This window comes from Calonectris borealis, chromosome W (genome assembly GCF_964195595.1).
Source record: "Calonectris borealis chromosome W, bCalBor7.hap1.2, whole genome shotgun sequence".
Classification (NCBI taxonomy): domain Eukaryota; kingdom Metazoa; phylum Chordata; class Aves; order Procellariiformes; family Procellariidae; genus Calonectris; species Calonectris borealis.
The window spans coordinates 11,201,578-11,216,864 of NC_134351.1; the positions used below are offsets into that span (position 1 = coordinate 11,201,578).

The window sequence follows — 15,287 nt, forward strand, 5'->3', positions numbered from 1 at the left end:
CCACCAGTATGGGGATTACTGTTGGTTTTTACATAATGGATTATCCAAGATTAAGCGTTTTATTCAGGCACATGAGCAAAAATAACCAATTAGAAACTTTGCAGACTCATTATTTAAAGGCAGATGGAGGGCAATTCACACGAAACTCTCCTGCTGACTACAGCCCAAAGACTGTAGCAGAGTAGTCTCAGTGACCTCCAGCATCTCTGTCCCAACAGGTAGGTCAATATTTAGCAGAGAAGCATCAGGTTAGCATCTCCTAAAACAGAAAACTGAAGCTTGTGGCTGCAGTTGGGAACAGAATAGCTGCTTGGGAGTTTGGAAGTCCAGGGTTGGTAGCTTAGCTCAGTTTTAAATATTTGTGTTTTAACTTGGCATCAGAACAGATATTCAGGCATAAATATTCTGCAAGAGTGTCTAGGTAGGTGCTCTCTTCTCCCAAAGTGTTGAGACCAAGCATATTGGAATATGGGTGAGCTGGCATAGACTAGGAGATAAATACAACCTTGGCCAGCTTGCGGCTGTGTTATAATGGCAGATCAAGCCTCCAGAGATTGAATATCATCTGTTAAATTTGTAGAGGAAATGATCTAACTGAGACTATTGTTAAAATGTATTTTGCCGTCAGAGCAGACAGACAGGAAATGCCTGATTAGGTGATGAAAACTGAACATAAAGAACAGTTTTGCCAGTTTTAAAGCAAAGTGGATAACCACTATGAAAAATTTAGAAACTATGTATTTCGAACCAACAAGGTTTTGCCAGAGCTCATAAGAACATTTTTTTTGTTGTCAAAACAAAAATTCAATTAATTTCTAATTTTATCAACTCTTATCAACCTTATCCAGAGTCTGTCTTGATTTATAATGCAAAAATTATGTGAACTGCACTATTGCTAATGGAAAGCAAAATACTCTGGCAAAGTAATTGCCGTTGGTGGTCAGGGATACAGATCTGGCTGGATTCGGGCATAGCATTGATCCAGGTTTCTCAATGAAATAGTACTGTGCTCAGCATGGAATGAAACTAGTTTTAAAACAGGGGGAATGTATTTGTAGGCACAGCACTAGCTATCCATATGTGCTACAAGAAATAAGACTCTGCATGTTTACTTTTGTCTTGCAGGATGAAATATGCACAGTATGTTTTCCTGGCATTGCTCTTCTCCACTGTTGAATATAGCCTAGCTCAGACCTGTACAGTGGAGTCTTTCTCTGTGAAAGACAATTTTGATCCAAAGAGGGTAATTATGACTACTTCATCTACTAAACACAATATACCAGGAGAAGCTTCACTGTATAAACTGGTTTTCCAGTGTATAGGATGTATTAATCTAAACTTTGTCACTAGAATGCTATCTTTTTATATATACTGTCTCTGGAACACTGTTTCTGCAGTTCGCTCTTTTTGCTAGTGTTTAACCTGATCACAGAAATGTTGGGGATGCTAGACTATTATATTTGACATAATCTTCTATTAGCTCAAGTTCAGATTGGCTCTCAGTTTTGGGGAATCTATGAATGGAACACTTTTTAGATTATCAATAGAGGGAAAGGTCAAACAAGTACCCTGGAGGACAAATCACACACAGTCCACTGCTGTCCATTCTTGGGAGTCAGGTCAACACAAATTTTTAACTAAGCTGGGTATCCTAAACAAAGACTGTCTAAGTTCTAACTAGGGTGTCTTATTTGTCTGCCTCTGAACAGAAAACCAGGGCTAACTTTGTTTTGGAATGGTCCAGAATGGTGTGCCAGTACCTGTTTGGACTGGTTGTCTACAGAACATGCCATCGTATCACTTCCAGCCACATCCAGAATTTGTGGGGTTACAGAACTTTTTTCCTACAAAATTGGCCTTGCTGAAAACAAACACATTTCTGGGGAGAATGCTTTGAGAACTTCAGTGTTTTGATAAAGCAGTGTTATTCTTAGCCTCATGTATTCGGAAGTTACAAATTCTATCTCAATCTTCCTTAAGCATGTAACTTCCTAGACAAATTTCATCACTTTAACTGAAGAGTTCAGTTGATCAGAGCTATGTTCTGCTTCCCCCATTATTTCTACTGATACAGGTAATTTTTGAGGCTCTCCCAGTCATGCAATCACTTGCTTGTACCCTATTTTGATTTCAGCACATATTGGTTTTAAATTTTCAAGGTCACTTTTTTGTAGGAATTTTATTCTTCTTCTTAATCTCATTTCAGTTCCCCCTATTGCTAGTCACCCTAACACACTCTTTCTTTGTCATGGGCATAGTCAGCATTTTCTGCTTCTCTGTATAGACTCTTTACACAATGAGAGATCATGAGCAAAAGCTCGACTTTAGCCTGTCAGCCACAACAGGACAAACTGGCTAGTGCCTCCAGCCAGTTTGATAATGGCTTTGTGGCTATGATTTGGTCTCCTTATTGACATCCTTCACAAAGAAAACAAGGTCTACATGGGAATATAGAATAACTGAAATGATTCACAGCAGTAAATCCTGAGTTATGGGTGAAGCATTTCAAGATGGCATTTCAGAGAAGATTACAGTGTTGGGCCACCACTCCATGAATGTCTCAAGTGCTAAAGAATAAATGCATACAGAAATTCAGACTTCCTAGACCTATTTATTTTAATGCCTCACAAAAGAGCATACAGGTGAGTGTGTTGAACTGTATAGCAGAACCTGTGTGGAACATACCCACCCAAACTCAGACTTTTACCATAGGCCAGGCAGTGGCTAGAGTCTTCTGCCAGTTTTGCAGTGATGATTAATCCAGACAATTGTATTGGGTTTGCATGGCAAGGTTTTGGTAGTGGAGGGGCTGCAGGGGTGGCTTCTGTGAGAAGACACCAGAAGCTATCCCCATGTTGGACATAGCGAGTTCCAGTTGGCTCCAATACGGACCTGCTGCTGGCCAAAGCTGAGCCAATCAGCGATGGTGGTAGTGCCTCTGTGATAACATATTTAAGAAGGGGAAAAAACTGCTGCGCAACAGCAGCCAGGAGAGAGGAGTGAGAATATGTGAGAGAAACAACCCTGCAGACACCAAGGGCAGTGAAGAAGGAGGGGGAGGAGGTGCTCCAGGCACGGAGCAGAGATTCCCCTGCAGCCTGTGGTGAAGACCATGGTGAGGCAGGTTGTCCCCCTGCAGCCCATGGAGGTCCACAGTGGAGCAGATATCCACTCTGCAGCCCATGGAGGACCCCACGCCAGAGCAGGTGGATGTGCCTGAAGGAGGCTGTGACCCTGTGGAGAGCCCGCGCTGGAGCAGGCTCCTGGCAGGACCTGTGACCCCGTGGAGAGAGAGGAGCCCACGCTGGAGCAGGCTCCTGGCAGGACCTGTGACCCCGTGGAGAGAGAGGAGCCCATGCTGGAGCAGGTTTGCTGGCAGGACTTGTGACCCCGTGGGGGACCCACGCTGGAGCAGTCCGTGCCTGAAGGACTGCACCCCGTGGGAAGGACCCATGCTGGAGCAGTTCGTGAAGAACTGCAGCCCATGGGAAGGACCCACGTTGGAGAAGTTCGTGGAGGACTGTCTCCCGTGGGTGGGACCCCACACTGGAGCAGGGGAAGAGTGTGAGGAGGGAGGAGCAGCAGAGACAACGTGTGATGAACTGACTGCAACCCCCATTCCCCGTCCCCCTGTTGCCGCTCAGGGGGAGGAGGTAGGGAAAATCGGGAGTGAAGTTGAGCCTGGGAAGAAGGGAGTGGTGGGGGGAAGGTGTTTTGATGGTTTTATTTCTCATTATCCTGCTCTGATTTGATTTATAATAAATTAAATTAATTTCCCCAAGTCGAGTCTGTTTTGCCCGTGACAGTAATTGGTGAGTGATCTCTCTGTCCTTATCTCGACCCATGAGCCTTTCATCATATTTTCTCTCCCCTGTCCAGTTGAGGAGGGGGAGTGATAGAATGGCTTGGTGGGCACCTGGCATCCAGCACCCACCACAACAATAATCTTTCATTTCAGTATGCAGGGAAATGGTATGCCCTAGCCAAGAAGGATCCAGAAGGTCTTTTCCTTCAGGACAATATCTCTGCTGAATACAGTGTTGAGGAAGATGGCACAATGACAGCATCTTCCAAAGGCCGAGTGAAGCTTTTTGGGTAAGTGTGTGCTTAACTTCTAACTCTAGCTGATGACACGATATACTAAAGAGATGGTGTGAATGGTGATTTATCCTGAGTGCACAACATGACTGAGTTGCTGTTATCAAGAAGACAATCTCAACAAAATTAATACCTTAGAGGCCAAAGGTGATTGAGTCCTGGGTTAGTTCTCAGTCTAGTTCTGGTCTAGGCCCATGATAAAACTGTTGTATAATTGCCAATTCAATGATAAAGTCTTTAATGATAGACCAGTAAAGCAAATAAATTGGAATAAAAAGAGCGGAGCCAGTGTAGCCTGTGAGAAGGTGAGTAGCTCAACAGGTTTGAGGGAAGGAAATGAGTGTAAATGAGTGTTACATTAGTTGATCTTTCAATGTGATATTGTTTAGACTTCTTTGGTAAATACTCAATTAGCTCTTGGATACTTTTGTGAGACCTGAATAGGCAGATGGAAGTCCCTTGGTGATGGCTACTATAAGGGATTACAACATGTGAAGGGATTAAGTGGTTTTCTGGGTATAGATAGAGAAGAAAAACAGAGACTTTCTACAGGCTAATACTAACTCTGCTGCTATTCAGTGTTAACTAACCAAAATATTTAACTGGGTGAATAATGGAGTAAAGCAGGCTGCCCTGAACCTTAGGTTTAATAGCAAAGCACTCTAGGATATTTTGAGACAAGGCAAAATGAAGCTGAACAGATATGGCATACAATGTATGTGGGAAGAATACTCAAATGATAGTTGTGTATTTCTGAATGGCCTCTTCAGAAATCATGCAGGATCTCAATGGATGTCATTACAGGTTCTGGGTGATTTGTGCTGATATGGCTGCTCAGTACACAGTACCTGACCCAACCACTCCAGCAAAAATGTATATGACATACCAGGGCCTGGCTAGCTACCTGTCCAGTGGTGGTGAGTGAGTTTCTTCATCCCCCTGGGGTCAGTCTATAGTTTATGGTTGCCCAAACTTGTGTATTTCAGTATATGAGCAGTCAAAACAGCTGAGCTCAAATTGTTCCAAATGGAGACAAAGCATCCTTGGAGGGGGAAGCTTTTTCCAAGGTTTTTATCTCCACAGAAGGGGTAGGATCCAGAAATTCCCCGGGGACCCTACCTATCCACCAGTTTAGTTAACAAGGAAGACACAGCTTAGAGATAGCTGACATTGCAAATAGGCTTTGTACAGCTGAGCACTGTGCTGAACCTAGGGAAGCAATTCTTCCTGGACTCCCTGAATTCCTTATAACTGGTGGGACATGACACATGAATCCAAATCTTCATCCCATCAACAAGGCACTGATCCTGTCAGGCAGGCATGGCAGGAGTTTGCAGCACTACCTTAAGTCCCTCTCACAGAAATTCCTTGTGCCACACCTCATTTATGCAGCCTTCATACCCTGTAATTCCTTTCTGAATCCTCCACAGCTGTTGGGTTGCCAGAGAGACTAATTCTGGAAGTTGGGCAGTTGGGATTCAACTTGTTAGTGCATGACAAAATACATTCCTTCCGTACTGGCAGATAAACTACACTAAAATGTACTCAGCTGACGAACAAGGCTGGAAAACAGAAGCCATCTTTTACTGAGACTATTCATATAAGAAATATGATCTGCTTGCCCTTTGTCTCAATATACCCACCTAGACAGGAAATATAAAGAGATTTTGTCATCTAAAACCCAAAGAGATGTGGTCCAGCTAACACCTTTAGTCACAGAAACCAAATGTGAAAATGCGCTAAGTTCAAATCTTGGCTGAACAAGAGTCTATCTTGTAAAGAGATACCCAGCCTTTGTGTTAAGAACTTCATGGCTATTTCTATTGTCTCAATGAAATTGAGCCTGTTCTTATGATCACACTTTCCCATCATCCACCTTGTAACCCTCAGGCCTGTGCTTCAATCCAAGCTCTGGAGCTCTGATAGAGAGAGCATGGATGTGTTTGATGCCTTGGTGTGGGCTGTACTCTTGTCTGTGTGGTAGAGACCAGACAGCAATGGGGCCAAGCTCAGCCCATAGGGAGTCACCCATCATTGGCACTTTCTCAGCACAGTTGCCATGTGCTATAAAAACACGATGGGAAACATGGTGGATTCAGGGCACACCGTGTTTGCCCCATTCTTCACTTCACAGTGTAGACATAAGCTAAACAATTAGAGGTGACCTTCTGTCCTTTAGGAAGCTGTCCTTGCCATGTATTATAGTAAAGTCTCCATCTGCTAGAATAGCACATGCATGCCTTTGCTCTGTGTTTTCCACCATGACAAGCACATCTGATTTGATGTTTCAGGGGACAACTACTGGGTGATTGACACCGACTATGATAACTATGCTATTACCTATGCCTGCCGTAGTCTGAAAGAGGATGGCTCCTGTGATGATGGCTACTCCCTGATCTTCTCACGCAACCCTCATGGCCTTCCCCCAGCCATTCAACACATTTTGCGTCAGAAGCAGGAGGAAATCTGCATGTCTGGCCAGTTCCAGCCTGTGCTGCAGTCAGGTACTTTCAGTTACTTAAATGCATTGGAGTGACTGCATTGGCAGCTTATAGGACCAGGCAATTGCACTTGCTGTAAATGCAATAGAGTCACTGCAAACTAATTTTTACTCTTTTAGAAACATTTTTTGTAGTGTCATATTTAATAAGAATGTGCCTGCAAAGCAAAGTCTGTGGAAGGGAGAGCGAGTCAGATTTAGGGTGGTTCTGCAACCTTTATTTTTCCCTTATAGCAATCCTATGCTCTGAGGCTAGCACACTATGAAAGGAAGAATGTCTTTGTTATCCCAAAAGAATCACAGAATAATTTAGATGGGAAGGGACCTCTGGAAGTCTTTGGTCTAGCCCCCTGCTCAAAGCAAGGCTAACTTAAAGCAGGTTGCTCAGGGCCTTGTCTAGTCAAGGTTTGAATATCTCCAAGGATGGAGATCCCAAAACCTCTCTGGGCCCCTGTTTCAGTGCCTGACAACCCTCATGGGGAAAAAGGGTTTTCCTTATAATGAGTCAGAATTTCCCATGTTGCAACTTGTGTCCATTGGCTCTTGTATGTGCAAGTGTGAGAAGTCTAGCTTCATCTTCTCTACATCCTCCTATTAGGTAGTTGCAGATAGCAATAAGACCACCCTTCCAATCCCCCATCCTTAGCCTTCTCTTCTTAAGGTTGAACAAGCCCATTTCTGTCAGGCTCTCCTCATATATCATAATAGATACATACAAGGGCCTGGACATAAGATGTTTATGAACTTGGAAATGCTTGGCATGGCCACTTGGATAACATTGCATTACCTTCATTGCATTACCTTCATCCTTCCTAGCTGTCAGCATGATTTGATCCCTAGACTTCCTGTGTAACAGAGACTACAGAGACTGAGGGGCTCTGAGCAGCAGTTCTGCCAGTGTCTGCTGACAGTGGGAGTGAGCTGTTGCTCCACAGAAATACAAGTAGATCAACAGATCATTTTGCCGGGTCTCACAGCTGTTTTGAGAGTACCTTTGACTGGATTTATGGAAGCTCATCTTCCAGCTCATCTGCTGTCCCTGAGATGATGAGATAAGTTTCTAGCTTGGCTCCCACACCCTCTACATGCACACCAACTTCGCTGGAGATGGGCCTTTAACTAAACCAGGTTTGAGGACCTAGACTGGGGGATTGCCTCATTAGCACATATGTTAGGCCTAGTTGGACAGGAAGTAGCTGCTAAAAATCTCTGAATGGTATGTCATTGTGTGAGCCAGTTCTCAGCTACAGAGCACATATGGGCATCCTGTAAAGTCATAGAGCTGGTAGAGGGATCCCTGTCCCTTGCACTCTATATTGCTTCCTGTAGCAGAGAAAGGGTAACTGGTTTGTGGGCTGAGTGCCTAGGTGTTAGAGTAAGCTAAAAACTCATGACCCTTTGTGATTGGTGAAGGCAAACAGAACTCGAAACTGTCCAACAGGCACAGAACAATACAAACAGTCCCCTTGACTTAATCTTGTACTGTGGTTCAGGAGTACCCTAGGATGGCTGTAGCTACAGTTTCACTGAGGACTAAAAATGCTGTTAAAGCACTGGGATGGCTTTGCAAATTCATTTGCATGGACTAAAGTTCACTTTCTCTTTCTTTACAGGGGCATGCTAAAAAATACACTTCTGGTTCTATCTTTAAGCACTGAAACCAGACTTCTTGGTCTTGAAGCTGTCATTCACTTTTAAAAAAGAAAATCATAGTTTAGACTAGTGTTTTCTTCCTGAAAAACAAGAAAATGTCATGTGTTTGTAACTTGTGTGTAATACATTATTGATAACTGAATTTTCAAGGGAATACGTAATGAGGCATTTGTCAATAAATGTTTTTTAAAAAATCTCTTCAACTGCTTCTTGTTACATACAGTATGGCTCTTTTACCAGCATTTCTATCTTAATTCTGAAGTTATAAAAACCTGTTGAACAATAACTCTGAGCTGAGATTGACAATGTGCTCTTTGCTACATATCTTACTATGCTATATTTCTGGTACATGTTAATGTCCAAAGATCTGCACTGAGTATTTCTAATCAAATTATGGAACTAGTATCATAACTAACTAACTAAATAAATAGAGCTGAATCAAGAATGCAACAAAGCAACTTGTTCTCTCAATAACCCACTGCTTTAACTGAGCTCCCACTTACATTGTCCTGTGGCCTAGGTAGTAATTTACTCCCCACTGCCTTCCTCCAATGTTCAATAGCTGAGCAATACAGAGCTGATAGGGTTTGTGGCTAAGAATTTCACAGATGTAGGGAACCAAAGGAATATTACCTAGAAGATTCCTTGTAAGAAAAGGGAAATCTACATAAGCATTTTTCAGCCATATATTTCCCATTCCTCATGGGACAATCACATTCACTTTGAATGGTTTCCTATGAATAAAACTACCAGTCCAGAACTGCATAATGAACACTATACTGAACCCTACGGTTTGTCAACAACACAAGGTTTTTTCAGGTCATAATTACTGATGGTACAATGAAGACAAGACTGTACAGACTTGGCCCCTGGGGCATTTGCAAAATGTGTGGCACAATATTAGCCCTGAGTGAAGAGCTTCAGAGTAGCACAATCATAAGGCAGCCTCTACAAGTTGCTTGCATAATCTGTTATCTACTGCCAATCATTATCTACTGTATCTGTTCGAAGAAGCATATAAAATGCTGAGCAAAGGCTGTTATCCAGGGCTACCAATAGTATCCCAGAGATGCAGGGAGTTCCCTCAAGATAAGTTTGCTTTTCCCAAGATTCCCATCCAAGATTCCTCAGCCTATCAGCCAACAGAGAAGACTATTAGGAAGGGGTATTATTTGCTTTCCCAGTCTAGAAAAGCTACCTTAAAAGGAAAGTAAGATAAGTGACAGCCACCATCTCAAGCTAAGGACAGAAACAGAAAAGCAGCAGGAAATTCAAAAGGAAAACCATTAAGGTAAAGACTATCAAGGTTTATTGGGTTTACGTGGCAAGGTTTCGGTAGCGGGGGCAGGGAGCTGCAGGGTTGGCCTCTGTGAAAAGACACCAGGGGTTGCCTCCATGCCAGACAGAGCCAGTTCCAGCCGGCTCCAAGACAGACCTGCCTCTGGCCAAAGCTGAGCCAATCAGCAACGGTGGTAGCGCCTCTGTGATAAGAAGGAGGAGGGGGAGGAGGTGCTCCAGGCGCCCGAGCAGATAATCCCCTGCAGCCCATGGAGGAGACCATGGTGAAGCAGGTATTTCCCTGCAGCCCGTGAAGAGGACCATGCCAGAGCAGATACTCACACTATATAGCCTGTGGAGGACCCCCACTGGAGCAGGTGGATTTGCCCTGAAGGAAGTTGCACCTGTGGAGAGCCCACACTGGAGCAGGCTCCTGGCAGGACCTCTGGCCTGTGGAGAGGAGCCTGCACAGGAGCAGGTTTTCTGGCAGAACGGCAGCCCATGAGGAACCCACGGTGGAGCAGTTTTTTTCCTGAAGGACTGTACCCATGGGAAGGACCCATGCTGGCGCAGTTCTTGAAGAACTGCAGCTGGTGGAAAGGACCCACACTGGAGCAGTTTGTGAAGGACTGTATCAAATGGAAGGGACCTGCACACTGGAGTAGGGGAAGAGCGTTGTATTGGGTTTACATGGCAAGGTTTTGGTGGCGAGGGAGGACTACAGGGGTGACTTCTGTGAGAAAACACCAGAAGCTTCCCCCATGTCCGATAGAGCCAGTGCCAGCCAGCTCCAAGACAGACCCGCTGCTGGTCAAGGCTGAGCCAATTAGCGATGGTGGTAGAGCCTCTGTGACAACATATTTAAGAAGGGGGAAAACTGCTGCGCAACAGCAGCTGGAAGAGAGGAGTGAGAATATGTGAGAGAAACAACTCTGCAGACACCAAGGGCAGTGAAGAAGGAGGGGGAGGAGGTGCTCCAGGTGCACTGGAGTGAGGTCAGCAGAAGGCCATCAAGATGGTCAGGGGGCTGGAGCACTTGCCCTATGAGGAGAGGCTGAGGGAACAGGGATTGTTCAGCCTGGAAAAGAGGTGGCTTCAGGGGGTGCTAACAGCAGCCTTCCAATACCTACAGGGAGGTCATCAAGAAGACAGAGCCAGGCTCTTCACAGTGGTGCATGGTGGGAGGATGAGAGAAAACAGGCATGAATTGAAACAGAAGAGGTACAGTATGGATAGAAGGAAAAATGTTTTCAGCACTAGGACAGTGTCCTGGTTCCGGCTGGGACAGAGTTAACTTTCTTCCCAGTAGCTTGGGGGGTGTGCTGTGTTTTGGGTTTGGTGTGAAAGGAGCGTTGATGGCCCATTGATGCTTTGGCTGTTGCTGGGTGGTGCTTGCACCAGGGACTTTTTTATTTTTTTCTTTTCGGCCTCCCATGCCATGACAAGAGCAGGGGAAGCTGTGGGGGCGGGGGAGCATAGCTGGGGTGGTTGACCCAGCTGGCCAATGGGGTATTCTATACCATGTGACGTCATGCTCAGTATAAAAACCGGGGTGTGGGGGGGCTCGCCCCCCGTTCGTGACACGTGGTCAGCGATCAGTGAGCAACTGCATTGTGCATTGCCTGCTTTGTATATTCTGTCATTGTTGTTGTTATCATTGTTATTATTACTGTTCTACTTTGTTTTATTTCCATTATTAAACTGTTTTTATCTCAACCTGCGAGTTTTCCTACTTGTGCCCTCCCGATTCTCTTCCCCATCCCACCGGAGTGGGGGGGTGAGCGAGCAGCTGCGTGGGGTTTATTTGCTGGCTGGGATTAAACCATGACAGTCCTTTTTGGTGCCCAACGTGGAGCACGAAGGGTTGAGATAACAACAAATTAACTAGAGCATATTAAGGAATTTATATCTGTTAACAGTTGCCGGTCACAATATTGATTCATCTGTTCTCAATATTAATTTATCTGATCTGCACCATGCTCCTGTTTTTGCTGTACCTGTTAAAGATTGGTGTTGGGTTTTGTAGTCTGCTGTGCTCTGCAGTGATTAGTGATGTTTTGCCTGGGAGATTTGTTACTAAAACGCTGGCATTGGGGGTTATTTGGGATTTGGGACTTGTAATGAAGCCGTTACTGTACTTCGGGTACCACCTCATGGAGACCATTAGCAATTATACCTCTTCCTCTGAGAGGTTTTTTATGGAGGAAATACAGGATGGCACCCTCACTACCTTCCTCTATGATGTTGTCTCCTTCGAAAAAATAACTTGTCAGTACCTTGAACATCCCTGGGTAGTTAAGATACATCTATTGGTATTCCTTGGGAATATTGTTTCAGTTTTGTCCAAGGTTAGTAAGCAATTTAAGAATATCATCCAGAGATCTGCCCCAAGGCTGGATAGTTATGAGTGGCAGGGCGAGTGGGATAGCATGGGCAAATGCCTAGGAAGGTGGGCACTGCCAGTGTTTTGGAACTTCACCCCTGAACAAGTGCAGGATCCTGAAAAATTAGGAGAATATTTGGAAAAAGTATACTGTCACCCTGTCAATTCTAGGGAGACACAAATTACTGCAATGTGCTGGGGCCTGGCCCATGCCTACCAAGCCCTGTTTAACAGTATTCAGAACCCTCAAGGGGAAGAAAAGGTCTCTGCATCTGATGACAAAACAACAGGCCCTGTGGCTACTCCACCCCCCACAGCAGGCACGGCACCTACTCTGCCCCCTGCGACAGAGAACCAACCCATGCCGGTATCAGTTGCCCCTATACAAAAAAGAAAATGCACAAGAAAATCAGCTCGTTTAGTAAGTGATGAAAATGAACCAGGGTCATCATGAGAACAGGAGGAGGAAGAGGCAGAACCCATAAATGAGATGGTAACCACCCAATCCCTATCCCTGAGTGAGCTGCGAGATATGCGAAAAGACTTCAGCCGTCGTCCAGGCGAGCACATTGTCACCTGGCTGCTCCGATGCTGGGATAACGGGGCCAGTAGCCTGGAATTAGAGGGTAGGGAAGCCAAGCAGCTGGGATCCCTTTCTAGGGAAGGGGGCGTTGACAAAGCAATTGGACAAGGGGCACAAGTCCTCAGCCTCTGGAGGCGACTCCTGTCAGGTGTGAAGGAAAGGTATCCCTTCAAGGAAGATGTTATATGCCACCCAGGCAAGTGGACCACCATGGAGAGAGGTATCCAGTACCTGAGGGAATTAGCCGTGCTGGAGGTGGTTTATGATGACCTGAACAACGAGCAGTTATCCAAAGACCCAGATGAAGTCAAATGCACCCGACCCATGTGGCGGAAGTTTGTACGGAGCGCACCAGCGTCACATGCAAACTCATTGGCAATAACGACCTTGAAAGATGGAGGGGAACAAACGGTAGATGAACTGGCTGGCCAACTCCGGCAATATGAAGAAAGTCTCTCTTCCTCCCTACGGGCCTGTGTCTCTGCTGTGGAGAAACTGTCTCAGGAGGTCCAGCAACTCAAAGAGGATATGTCCTGCTCCCCACCTGCACGGGCCAGTGTCTCAGCCATTAGGAGCAAGCGTCCCTCTGCTCAAGAGAGGAGACATCGTGGATACACACCCCGGGGCACCCTGTGGTTTTACCTGCGTGACCACGGAGAGGACATGAGGAAGTGGGATGGAAAATCTACCTTGACCCTAGAGGCACAGGCACGTGAGTTGCAAGGAAAAACAACCACAAAAGGGGGTTCTCCCAGGAAAACTGATGCTCCAGTCCCCAGTGAGCAGTGCTCCGGACAGAGTAGAAGACCTGCTTGACTTCCAGTCTTAATAAAGGGACTTTTGATTCACATCTACAAGAAGTGAGTAATGAGTACTATGACCAGAACTACAGAGGCCCTGCCTCCAGCCAGGTGGAGGAAAGGGACAACCGGGTTTACTGGACTGGGTGGATTCGATGGCCTGGCACATCAGACCCACAGGAGTATAAGGCTCTCGTAGACACCGGTGCGCAGTGTACCCTGATGCCATCAAGCTATAAAGGGGCAGAACCCATTTGTATTTCTGGAGGGACAGGGGGATCCCAAGAGTTAACTGTGTTGGAGGCCGAAGTAAGTCTAACCGGGAATGAGTGGCAGAAGCACCCCATTGTGACTGGCCCAGAGGCTCCGTGCATCCTTGGCATAGACTACCTCAGGAGAGGGTATTTCAAGGACCCAAAAGGGTATCGGTGGGCTTTTGGTATAGCTGCCCTGGAGACGGAGGAAATTAAACAGCTGTCCACCTTGCCTGGTCTCTCAGAGGACCCTTCTGTTGTGGGGTTGCTGAGGGTGGAATAATAGCAGGTACCAATCGCTACCACAACAGTGCACCAGCGACAATATCGCACCAACCGAGACTCCCTGCTTCCCATCCATGAGCTGATTTGTCGACTGGAGAGCCAAGGAGTGATCAGCAAGACTCGCTCACCCTTTAACAGTCCCATATGGCCAGTGCGAAAGTCTAATGGAGAGTGGAGACTAACAGAAGACTATCGTGGCCTGAACGAAGTCACGCCACCACTGAGTGCTGCCGTGCCGGACATGCTAGAACTCCAATACGAACTGGAGTCAAAGGCAGCCAAGTGGTACGCCACAACTGATATCGCTAATGCGTTCTTCTCAATCCCTTTGGCAGCAGAGTGCAGGCCACAGTTTGCTTTCACTTGGAGGGGCGTCCAGTACACCTGGAACTGACTGCCCCAGGGGTGGAAACACAGCCCTACCATTTGCCATGGACTGATCCACACTGCACTGGAACAGGGTGAGGCTCCAGAACACCTGCAGTACATTGATGACATCATCGTGTGGGGCAACACAGCAGAAGAAGTTTTCGAGAAAAGGAAGAAAATAATTCAAATCCTTCTGAAGGCCGGTTTTGCCATAAAACAAAGTAAGGTCAAGGGACCTGCACAGGAGATCCAGTTTTTAGGAATAAAATGGCAGGACGGATGTCGTCAGATCCCAATGGATGTGATCAACAAAATAACAGCCATGTCCCCACCATTTAGGAAGAAGGAAACACAAGCTTTCTTAGGCATTGTGGGTTTTTGGAGAATGCATATTCCAGATTACAGCCTGATTGTAAGCCCTCTCTGTCAAGTGACCAGGAAGAAGAACGACTTCAAATGGGGCCCTGAGCAACGACAAGCCTTTGAACAAATTAAACAGGAGATAGTTCAGGCAGTAGCCCTTGGGCCAGTCCAGGCAGGACAAGATGTAAAGAATGTGCTCTACACCGCAGCCGGGGAGAATGGCCCTACCTGGAGCCTCTGGCAGAAAGCACCAGGGGAGACTCGAGGTCGACCCTTAGGGTTCTGGAGTCGGGGATACAGAGGATCTGAGGCCCGCTACACTCCAACTGAGAAGGAGATATTGGCAGCATATGCAGGGGTTCGAGCTGCTTCGGAAGTGGTTGGTACTGAAGCACAGCTCCTCCTGGCACCCCGACTGCCGGTGCTGGGCTGGATGTTCAAAGGGAGGGTCCCCTCTACACATCATGCAACCGATGCTACGTGGAGTAAGTGGGTCGCGCTGATCACACAATGGGCCCGAATAGGAAACCCCAGTCGCCCAGGAATCTTGGAGGTGATCACGAACTGGCCAGAAGGCAAAGATTTTGGAATATCCCCAGAGGAGGAGGTAACGTGTGCCGAAGAGGCCCCACTGTATAACAAACTACCAGAAAACGAGAAGCAATATGCCCTGTTCACTGATGGGTCCTGTCGCCTTGTGGGAAAGCGTCGGAGGTGGAAA

The 15,287-nt window shown here is 46.1% G+C and overlaps 2 protein-coding genes across 2 annotated transcripts in view; one reads left to right on the top strand and one right to left on the bottom strand.

Moving 5' to 3' along the window:
* Positions 1 to 14,836, bottom strand: part of LOC142074915 (amyloid-beta A4 precursor protein-binding family A member 1-like) — a 278,116-nt gene extending 263,280 nt beyond the window's left edge. Inside the window, exon 1 of the mRNA XM_075135902.1 lies at positions 14,795 to 14,836. The gene's annotated coding sequence lies outside the window, so the exon portion shown is untranslated. The remainder of the gene's footprint in view (positions 1 to 14,794) is intronic.
* On the top strand, positions 1,127 to 6,634 carry LOC142075003 (purpurin-like). Its single transcript, XM_075135994.1, has 4 exons — positions 1,127 to 1,243; positions 3,959 to 4,095; positions 4,903 to 5,015; positions 6,390 to 6,634. Exons 1-4 carry the CDS (start codon positions 1,127 to 1,129, stop codon positions 6,632 to 6,634), a joined length of 612 nt encoding a protein of 203 aa, XP_074992095.1.
* Positions 14,837 to 15,287: the final 451 nt, after the last annotated feature.

Coding starts and splice junctions, on each gene's coding strand:
- LOC142075003 (XM_075135994.1), top strand. CDS start 1,127: ATGAAATATGCACAGTATGTTTTCCTGGCATTGCTCTTCTCCACTGTT. Junction 4,096..4,902: donor GGCCGAGTGAAGCTTTTTGG/GTAAGTGTGTGC, acceptor ATGTCATTACAG/GTTCTGGGTGATTTGTGCTG. Junction 5,016..6,389: donor TAGCTACCTGTCCAGTGGTG/GTGAGTGAGTTT, acceptor TTGATGTTTCAG/GGGACAACTACTGGGTGATT.